Source organism: Hetaerina americana, unplaced genomic scaffold (assembly GCF_022747635.1).
Source record: "Hetaerina americana unplaced genomic scaffold, ioHetAmer1.1.p SCAF_6, whole genome shotgun sequence".
Taxonomy (NCBI): domain Eukaryota; kingdom Metazoa; phylum Arthropoda; class Insecta; order Odonata; family Calopterygidae; genus Hetaerina; species Hetaerina americana.
Window position 1 is genome coordinate 36,160,323 of NW_027287205.1, and position 11,391 is coordinate 36,171,713.

The following is an 11,391-nucleotide window of genomic DNA, read 5'->3' on the forward strand; positions in this document are numbered from 1 at the left end:
TCAAAATCGAACGTTTGTTACATATATGACTACCTAAGAAATCTTAATTACTAAATGAGCCATTATTACTATCAAATATTAGCGAAATCCTTACTATTTGCTTAGTTATCACGGTGGTGCTTAGTTATCACGGTTGAATGGCAGCTTGCACGAATGAAACTCGGTGCACGGGGTAGGGACCAAAAGCTTTGATATGAAGCGTGGTTTTGTACATGGCGGAAACATGGTCGTCGAAGCAAGAAGATTTAAGTGTTCCGATGTATGGCTGGGGAGAAAGATAGAAGGAAAGGTGAATTGGACTCAAATAAAAACGAACGAGGAAGTGATAAGAATGGTTAAAATGAAGGAGAGGGGATTGTTGGGAGAAATCCAAAGGAGGCAGGAAAGATGGTTGCAGAGAGCAGTGTGATTTGGAATGGGATGTTGAAGACTGTGATAGAGGGAAGAATGTTAGGCAAAAAGTAGTATGATTAGGATATATATGTTGGAGAAAATGAAGTGAAGAATTAAGTCAACGGAATTGAAGTGTTGGATGACGAGTTGTATCTTGTTATGCGAGGCTATAAAATGTAGCAATGTTCAGTCTGTGTCCATCCAATACCTATCGGAAATCATACACTATTAAATTATACTCCCCGATATGATTCAGTTGACACGACTGAATTTCCACGTGCAAATATTTCAGAATTGCCCCGGGTATCCGAACTATTAATGGGTGTATTATGAATTTTTTTAATATTTCCAAATTTTGATCAATCAAGTTATTCAGCCTATTTTAAAGTTAAATTTTGGATAGGCCCTAAAGACTACTTATTTCAAAGTATTACGGCAAGTTCTTATTTCTTTCTTCATTAATTCCTAACGCTTTCCAGACTTCGTGCTATCTAAGAAGCCCACTCTCGACCTTCTTCTACTCCACTTCCCCAGCATTCTTCCACACATCACGGCCTTCAACATCCCACTATTTTTTCAATATTACTTCCATCTTCCACCTTCTCTGCCTTTGTCGAATTTCCCCATCAACTCCCTCCCTTCGCCCACCATATTCAAAACCTCGATGCCTGTTTTTCTCTCTGCTCATCTTATTTCCTCCATTCCCCTCCTCAAGTCTCCTTCTCAAAAGCCTCCGATCAACGCTCATCCTCACATTGCCTCAAAGACGAGGTCTCACATACCAAAAGCTCCATATTGGAGTTTTTGATCATAAAAATTTGATTTCTCGCCTAATTGGAAATATCGCCTGACATAAGATAGATAACCTCGGCTTGAAGTTTAGGAGTTCTACATTGGAATGTTTTCCTTTTTATAAGCATCTAGAGGAATATTTTACGGTGCAATGACAACTTTTTGCGTGCTTTATCGCTATCATTCAGAGAATACGCAAACAAGAGATAATACAAGTTAGTAAGAGTGAGCCCTATTGTTGGCGGAGAGACTCATTTCTACCGCGCAGTATTAATCTATCGTGGTATTCCCACTCGAGGGAAGTAAGTGTCGAACGATTACTACTCAAGAGACTTCGTAGTACACTGTTTGGTTCGGATCCCGAGTAATTGTTATCTTTTCAAGAAAGTTCTGAAAATATATTCACGAGACATGTTGTCATTGAGGGAGCAATATTTATCATGTTTTTTCCCACCTATTTAAACACACTATACATTCAAATTGACATAGTTTATTTGATAGCTTATCGTGTGTTATTGCTCGATTTTTCCAGTTTGTATAAATATGCATTCTTTTGTTTTTGTAATATCTTTACTTCCACATCCACATACATCTCTCGTAAATGTAAACGCAAAAATGAAACTGATTTGAAGGGTGACTTCCAAACGTAATGCAATTAAATTTCTCGCGCCGCTCCTATTAATTAGAGTGATTAGATCAAACCACTTGGAGTAGGTGGGGCGGATGCTAAGATTTGCCGCGAAACTAATCTCAGTGCTTTCCAAGCTGTGAAAGCGGCAGGGTGTAAGTTATGGTAAACCTGTGCGCGCCGACCGTGTCACGAAAGATCAACCAAGCGCAAATTTCAAGCGAACTTTTGCAACGTATTGTAAATAATCCTGATTATTTGTACAACGTCATCACTGGTGATGAAACCTGGGGTTTTGAATACGACCCAGAAACAAAACGCCAAACCTCTAAAAGGCACACCGACCAGTTCCCCACGCCCAAAAAGGCAAAAATGAGCTAATAAAAAGTGAAAACAATGCACATTACCTTGTTCGACAGTAAAGTGCTTGTTCCTCAAGCAGAGACAGATGATTAACGCTACCTACTAGGTTACGTGTATGTGCTGGAAATACTCCTAAAAAGGGTAATCAGGACGAGAAAATACATCTCCGCTACTTGGCAACTCCATCACGACAACGCGCCTTGCCACAACGCGCTATAAGCCCACGAATTCCTGGCCAACAACACCAGGTGACAACTCTGCCCCACCCTCTTACAGTCCTGTCGTCGCCAGAGCAGACCTCTTTTTGCTCCTTCGGATTCAGGCAACCCTGAAAGGAACCTGTTTCACCTCCATAGAAGAGATCCAATCAGCCGTGACGAAGACCTTGCGAGGGGTCCCCGAAGATACCTACCAGGGCATGTACCAGTCAAAGCAGAGTTGCTGGAAAAATGTGTAGAGGCTCAAGAACAGTACTTTGAAGAATTTTAAGTGTTTGTGCAAATCTGTTCAATATATTACTTTAAAAAAAGAATTGCATTACCTTCGTAACGCACCCTGTATGTTTTGTTTTCAAATGATTGGATTATTTCTAATTCTGTCGTCATTCATATTCATGGTGCACGATCTGCGTGTGCTTATTTCTTTTTGTCAGCTTTGTACTTCATTTCTTGCTCTCCATTAATGTATGCTGATCCACAATGTACATACATTACCGTCATGAACACAATTGATGATTGCACATCTGATGTTTTGATGCGACCGAAGTGTTGATTTAAAGTACGCCTATGTTTGGCTGAACTGAATCTTATGCATTGGTACAATTAATGACTCAAGGGGGCGACCCACGAGCAATTATTTTTTCATCTCAATATACGCAGATGTGACACATTTCCGAATGGTCAGCCATTCAAAATAAATTTATATAAAGAATATAACAAATTTTTACTCTAAAATTCACTACCTATTTTACGTTTCTATTCCAACATTGACTCTCCGAAATTACAGATTTAACTTTTCAAATCAAGGTTCTTCCAGGATTTTTTCAAGGTTTTTGTCATGAAAGATTCTCAAGACCACCATGATAAATAAACTGTCAGTTTAGCAAGCCCATTTTTAATAATAATTATAATATTAAAAAAGATGGGATGGGAAATGGAGAGGATATTTGCTTAGCACTCCCAGCGTTCTGAAGTATTTCGCTGAAGTACTAAGCATTTTGGGGGAGGAGAGAGGAATTTCGGGAAATCCAAAAGAGACAGAAATGATACATGCAGAGCATTCTGATTGGCAGTAGGATTTTGAAGTCTAGAATAGATAGGAGAACATTATGCAAACGAGGGATTAGGAGGAATAGAATGGGCATGTTGGACATTGCATGGTGCATGAACAAGGTCGGCTTCAACATGGTTGGATATGCATTGGCATTGCGTTGGAAAAGGCATGTTGGATAAGAGAATAGGTATGTTGAAAGAAGGAAGCTTGTAGATTGAAGAGCATTTTACTCTAGTGTTGGGTGTCAGAGTGTGTCTTGTTGGACGAGACTGAGAAGTGTAGCGATAATCAGTCTGTGCCCGTCCAAAACCTACCTTAAACGGACGACTGCCAATAATAATAATTGATTCGAAACTTCAGACTTCATCATCTGAATACTATATGAACTTTAAAATAACCTCATCCTACCCGAGTGCTTTCCCGCCAAGAAGTTATCTTTTAGAAACGCTGACTAATTTATCACATAACGCCGCCACAATGATTTGATGAAGACGAATGGAGTGGTACTTAAACTAAAATATGAAAGGAATAATATCGAAGGTGATAAATTTTGCAAATTTAATTTTACTTCATATCTAATCCCGTTAATTTTAGTTTTAGAGATATAAGTATCGGAAAAACTTTATGTATAAATATATATGTAAATCATATAAATATACACATTATACATGTACAAAAACATAAAAACAGTAATCAACCCTAAGGTCGGTTTGGCAGGTGATGTTAGAGTTTACCCAGTACTAAGCCCGACGGCGCGCTAAATTCACGCACACATCAGGGTAGAGAGGCCAGTTCCTTTCCGTTCCTTTCCTGTGCCGGTTATGGTTTCCCAAGAGATTCTGGTACCCGAAAAAGAACATAGTTTGGGTGGAGCTGCAGGTGCCCAGAGACTTATCCGGGACCCTCCGGTCAGTAGTCCAGCTCCCTACCGCCTGGACTAACGCGACCCACATATATGTATATATATGTATATGCAAATATATATATATATATATATATATATATATATATATATATATATATATATATATATATATATATATATATATATATATATATATATATATATATATATACCAGCACTTGGTTTACACACCACAAAAGACAGGTATAAATGTTAAATACCAGTTGAATCAGGAAGGTATCAGTTAGATTATATTCTGGTTAGACACAGGTTTAGGAACAGTGTGATTAATTCGCAGAGCTTCCCGGAAACGGATGCTGACTCTGACCACAATTTAGTTCTCATGAAATGTAGCGTCCGTTTCAAAAAGATAAGGCAGGGGCGGCGGGTTAGAAAATGGAATGTACAAGCATTAAATGAATGGAAAAGGAAGGAGTACCATCAGGCTGTAGAGATAACCGTGGTGGGCAGTAAAGAGCAGAATACTATCGAAAAAAATGGGATTGTATAAAGAAAGGGATTTCGAAAGCCGCAAAAGAAACCATAGGAACCGTTAACGGGAAAAGGACAAGAAAACCATGGATCACGGATGACATGTTTAGAAAGATAGATGAAAGAAGAAAATGAAAGAATTTAAACACAGCTTTGGGCAAAATGAAGCGCAAAGAGTTAATTAATAAATTGAAAGAGGCATCAAATAAAGCAAAAGATGCATGGTGGAAGACGCAGTGCGAGGATATGGAAAGTTTGCAGAAGCAGGTTGAAATTGGTGACTATTGAGCAAGATTAAATCACTATCGGGAAGTAAGAAGGGAAGATATGTGCTAACAATTAGAGATAAGTCTGGTAAGATAATAGTGGACATAGAAAAGATACAAGAGAGATGGAAGGAATATAGATTAAGTGTATGGCAAAGAACTTAGGCAAACAAGGTTAGACATAGAAAAGGAACATGACGTAGATGAAGACAGCTTAGGTCCAGACATATTCGACGATGATATTGAGAGGGCATTTAGGGAGATGAAATGAAATAAGGCCGTGGGGGCGGACACAACACTCCTGCGGAACTACTGAAAGGTTTAGGAAAATGTGGGAGGGAGAGGCTATATGGGCTGATTCGTAGTATCTATGAGGAAGGCATCTGGCCGGAAGACTTCGTGAGATTGGTGTTGGTTCATATTCCAAAAAAGATAAAGGCTACATCATGTGATGTCTAAAGGACAATAAGTTTGATATCCCACGCAACTAAAGTTGTTCTCAAGATCATCAACAAAAGATTAGAGATTAGGTCAAATGATTACTTAGGGGAGGATCAGTTTAGGTTCAGGAAATGGAGAGGCATGCGTGATGCCATTGCAATAATGAGACCACTAATCGAGAGGAATATAGAATACAACCAGGAGGTATTTGCCTGTTTCATAGATTTAAAAAGGTTTTGAGAGTGAATTGGGAAAAACTAATGAGTATATTGCAGAAAATAGGAATAGATTGGAGGGACAGGAGGCTAATCCGAAACCTGTACATGTCTCAGACTGCTCAGGTACGAGTGGGGAACGGCGAGTCCGGATGGGCAGTGTTAGGAAGAGGTGTAAGGCAGGGTTGCCCATTATCACTGTTGTTCTTCAACGTATATGTGGAGGAAATGATTGGTCCCCCACGTATATTATTATTATTATGAGGTAATCTACCGGTTAAGGTAGGTTTATGGATGGACACAACTACCAAATAAATATATTGTGACTCCGAACAAAACATTCCAGCAACCTACTCTACACCAAGTCCCTCTTCATCTCTGAGCACTTCCTTCCACCATTCATCCCATCCAACATCCTTATCCTGTTCCTGCCCTTTTCTCGTTTGCCTAACATTCTTCCCTCTAATACAGTCTTCAGTATCCCCCTGCCGATCAATACTCCCTTCATCCATTTTTCCTGCCTCCATAGGTTTTCTCCCTACTGATCCCTATCCTCGCGCACCGTACCTGGACTTCCTCATTTGTTTTCATTTCCGTCCATTTTACCTTCTCCATTCTTCTCCACACCCACATTTCAAAAGCCTCTAATCTACTTCTATCATCCTGTTTCAATTACCACGTTTCAGCGCCGTACATAACTACGTTCCATATCAAGGTTTTAATGTTTCCTTTCTTAGCATCCTTACTCAACGTCAGGTATCTCTTCCTTACTCATCCTTACTGAGGTGTCAAGAAAAGAAAACTTCTTTTTAAAATAATTTGAAGTTATAATAACCTTTGAACTAAGCATTAAACGAGTGGGAAATAAATGAAATCCAGTTTCATTACCTCTTCCACTGGTCGGTTTCTCACGAACTATAGATCTTAATAATAAAATTGCGTTGATTGTCTTTTGAACTGGCTTATCCGTAGGCTTCTGTCATGTCATTTGTATCCTGTGGACTCCTCAGACAGTAACCGAACCACTCTATCCAGTACACTACTACGCCCGCTGCTATTGTATAATTGACTGTATAAATTGCCTTCATTGCCTTCACTCCTTCACCAGGTTTAAATATTCTCTCCTTTATCACCATCACCTAGTGAGGCAAGCAAAACCGAATCAACCCTTACATTAACGGGAGTAGGAGAGAGAAGCAAGGGTGATGGAGAGAGTGTGATTGATTGATCTATTGACTGTTCACAGCTGCAGGGAGAATGGTAGATAAAGACATTCGATCTTCGATGAGACTGACTTCAAGGCGACGAACTCCTCTTTATTTTTCAAGCTGCTGGAGAGCGTTATCATTGCGTGCTTGATTCGTTTGAAGAATGTAAAATTACTGTTCATTTATTGACAGCAATCCTAATTTTTTAGATGGACTCTGGCACTACCCGCAACTGTAATGCTAAGCCCTGAAAACACACGTGTTTGTGGATACATGTATACACATGCATGCGCACACACGTGTGTATATATGTATTATGTATATGTATATACGTGTGTATATGTATACATACACACGCACATATATATATATATATATATGTACACACACGCACGCACACACACGCGCACACACACACACGCGCGCGCGCACACACACATATATATTTATATACATATATATATAATATATATATTATATATATATATATTATATATATATATATATATATATATATATACATAGCGGTTGTACGGAAAAACTCACACGAGTGGCACAATAGAACACAAATAGAATAGCAACATTTAAAAGGACACTCACACGGTAAATTGTTCGAGCTTCGGCCCTCTCAGAGGCCTTCTTCAAGTGAGACTCCATATATATATATATGGGAGCCACTATAACTATATATATATATATATATATATATATATATATATATATATATATATATCCATATATATACTTGCTCCCATACCCTGAATATGCGTGACTTTCACACGCTGTGTAGCACGAGGTAAGCTCTTTAACTACCCTTGGCTTAAAAATCAACATCCCACTTGGTAACTGAGTTTGATATTTCTGGGTTAGAGTTCTCCAAAATTTACTATTTCACCTTTAAGACAAAGAGAAAAGGGAGGGATTTCCACGAAAATTTGAAAGGTAAATTATATAGGCTATTAGACAAATACATATGATTTGAGTTGGATGCCGGCACAGAGTATATTGTTTTAATCTCACATTACACAAGAAGGCAAAACCATATAGAGAAAAGTTATGGGAATATTCAGTAACGAGCAGTGATAAAAGGAATTATTTTTCCGTCATGTGCAAGATATGAGACCAAAACAACATTAAAATCGAATGATACCCAAATCTAAATATCACCAATTACACCAATGACTAGTGTCCTAACCAGGCAACCCCATGGCAACACGCCTTCTTTGTGGTTTACAGGGATCTCGCACAATTTGGGACAATCACGAACCCCAGTATTCAAACCGAAGATACATTTGACGGGCGAGGATAGTGTTCAACTCCCCAAAACCATATACGGAGCGCGAAATTCACATGCCAGAGTTAGGGGGGCAGCTCCGTTTCCAGTGCCAAGAACGGCTTTCCAGGAAATATTTGGATACCGGAAAAACCACACAGCTTGAGTGAAGTTGAGGATGTCGTCCAGAGGTAAAACCTGGAATCGAACCCGGGCTCTAGGTTCCATAGCATGGAGCTCAACCCACTCGACTTCCACACCCCTTTGAGACAACAGGAGAAGGAAACTAAATAGATATTAAACGCTAATAATCACCTGATTTAGTAGCTGATGACCTAGTACCCACTACCACAGGTCCTTGTGGTGACATCTAGGGTTAAGATGTTGAAGGAGAGAAGAGGTAGTGGTAGTTATTAGGAAAGGCCACCGACTGTTGAGGTCACTGGCACCATTAGGGATATGTGGGTAGTTTAGTAATTATTGGACGGTCGGGGAAGAGAAACCCCAATCCCGGTCCCCAACCAGACGGACTATGATGAATGGGTAAAGTGGACGACTCACGTTTGCATGTTCCCCTGGCCTCTCCCTGTCTTCCACCCCTGGGCGGCGGCAGCAGCAACTGGCTGGGGTCGAGGACGCAGTGGAGTCCAGGGGCACAGGAGCCGTGGAAGCCCTCGGGACCGCCGCAAGGCTCGTCTTCCACCCGGGCGCACACTCGACAGCACCCGCAGGCGTCCCACACCACTCCCCCGCCTGGACACTCCCATTCCCGCACCTCCTCACACTCCGAAGGCGTGCACACGCAGCTCAGCGAGGGAGACGCCGAAGTAGGGGACGACATGTCTCCGCTTCCGAAGGGCGCTACCGCCAGCACCACCCACGGCACCAGGGACCATACCCACCACCAACACTGGGGAGCCATTTGGAAGGAGGTTGGCATGGCCACTAGATGTCAAATTTACTGTCACTGTCGAGGGGTTTGGTCCCTTTTAGTTCCCAATCTCGCTTCTCCGCCACACTCGACCTCGCAAAGTATTTTCTGGTGTCCTCCCGGTCAGTCTTGCCTCAAGGCCACAAGGTTATGACGCGCAGTCAGATAGACAGTGCTTAGCAATCCTTGCGCCAGCCACCCCGTCAGTCAACTTCCTTCAAAGTATTCTTTCCTGCTGTCCTCATTCACGGTATGCCGATCATCCTTGGTTCGTGACGCCGCAGGTGCTACAAGGATTTGACGTGAAGTGTCCTGCACTTTCGGTAACGAAAGTCCGCCACTGAAAGAAGGTTGATCACGACGCAATAAAATTAAACGCGTTCCAGTTATTTTTCACAGCGGAAGCAATGTCAAGTAAATGGTATCCCTAAGTAGAACAAAAAACTCGAGCCTCCCCATGGACATTGCTTTTTGTGACGACTAATCCGAAGAATAGAAGGAATAATTAAAGCACTAGGTTTCGTAATACCTGCATACCACCATCAATACACACGATCGGGGATCGAACTCTGAACCTGGGATTGGAAGGAGTTAGCGCACTATAGTAAGTGTTTGAGGGACTTCTCTCGAGTCGTGGAAACAGGTACAATTATGTAATTACCTCTTGAAAAACCTCCACTTAATGTCAGAACTGGGCTGATATAAGAGTATTTAGCAGTCATTCAAGGTTCTGTCTTGTCGGGACGACACACTAAATATGTTCAATAACAAAACTCCTATTCATAACACTTCCTGGAAGGCCGAATAACACATACACACGCTAAGTAGAATGCCTCTAAACCTTTAGAAGTTAAAATTTTAAAGAGGCACCCTTTAATGACAACGCGCGAACTAATAAACGCTCTCTTCACACATCGCGGCCTTAATCACTTTTCCAGAATGAACCAACTTGAAAAAGGTCCTTTTGTTAATGTTTTTAATTCTTTCACACCAACATATTTTGAATGTAACCTTTTGTCAAAGCCGGATTAGTTAAGGTTTGCCAGAAAAATAGGCCCTCACAAAAATAACACCCTAAAAGAGATAAGAGGGTAAGTTTTTCTGTCCATCTAACAATGGTTGAGAGGAGTACATAGCCACGGCCAACCCCTAAACAGAACTAACATTCAAGGAAAACAATCCGAAAGGCAAAAAACCGACATTCCAAGAACTTCGACATATTTCGGCATTCTCAGGACAAAAATTATACTGCTGAACTCCAGAAAATAATAAATTCTCCGGAAAATCCTCCAGGTTTCGCCACCTGCGGAAAAGCGTTGTCAACGCCGAGCGTAATTAGTTGACGAAAGAGAGAAAAGATAAATAAACATTTCCATAATTTGGCGAAAGCGTTGAAACATTAATCTCTTCGATTTAAAAAATTAATTTCCCCTCCCGTCAACACACCTAGCTTCTCTAAGCAATGTAGTCCACCACCCGAATGTGCCCCACGGTTTAAGCTTAAATGTGGGAAACAAAAAGGGGACCCCTACGAGGAATAAAGTAATTGATGGGACGATTGGGGGGGGAGGGGTGTTTAACGACCCCGGAAAATCAACGACGGTATCCTAGCAACGCCCACGGATGGCTTCCTCACCGCGACCGAAATTAAAAGTGGGAAGAAATTAATTCTTGCTAGGACCGAAGCGCAAAAGGGCTCGTAAGGAGGCCGTCGAATATATGTGCAAAAGGGTCGGATTTCAAGACGAACATAAAGGGTCACTCCTAACTCCACTGCGGTCGGATTTAAAAAAAATAAGGCTGTCTGTAGTCATAAAAAAAACTTCAAATCACAACCGAAACCGTCCACGGGAGTAAACCTTCAATCGCAGCAGCGAACTGAAAAGTAAGTGGCAAATTAAAGAAAAAAAAGGAACGCGAAGCACTTTCGATGCATCGGCAATCGTAGAATCTCTTCATTTTTTAAGATCAGCCACTCCTTTTTTTTTAACTTTCACCTCGACACCTGCGAACAAGGTTCCCAAAGGACACACTAAAGTCGGGAGGACCTATCGGTTGCCCGGAGAAACGAAAGCGGAAGGTGCTTTTGGCAAATATCTATCGGATGTCTATATGTTTATGCAAATTGGAGGACACTTATTGCGGAGCGACCGTGAGCGGAAGTACCCCTCCCGGGCCCTGAATCAACACTGAAAAGGGAGCGAAAAACCACG

The 11,391-nt window shown here is 41.1% G+C and overlaps 1 protein-coding gene across 1 annotated transcript in view; it reads right to left on the reverse strand.

Annotated features, from left to right (window-relative positions):
- The window catches only part of LOC139695250 (serine protease HTR4-like), a 36,714-nt gene extending 26,315 nt beyond the window's left edge, over positions 1–10,399 (reverse strand). Inside the window, exon 1 of the mRNA XM_071593941.1 lies at positions 8,809–10,399. Within this exon, the coding sequence (XP_071450042.1) occupies positions 8,809–9,187 (379 nt within the window). The 5' untranslated portion in view covers positions 9,188–10,399. The remainder of the gene's footprint in view (positions 1–8,808) is intronic.
- Positions 10,400–11,391: the final 992 nt, after the last annotated feature.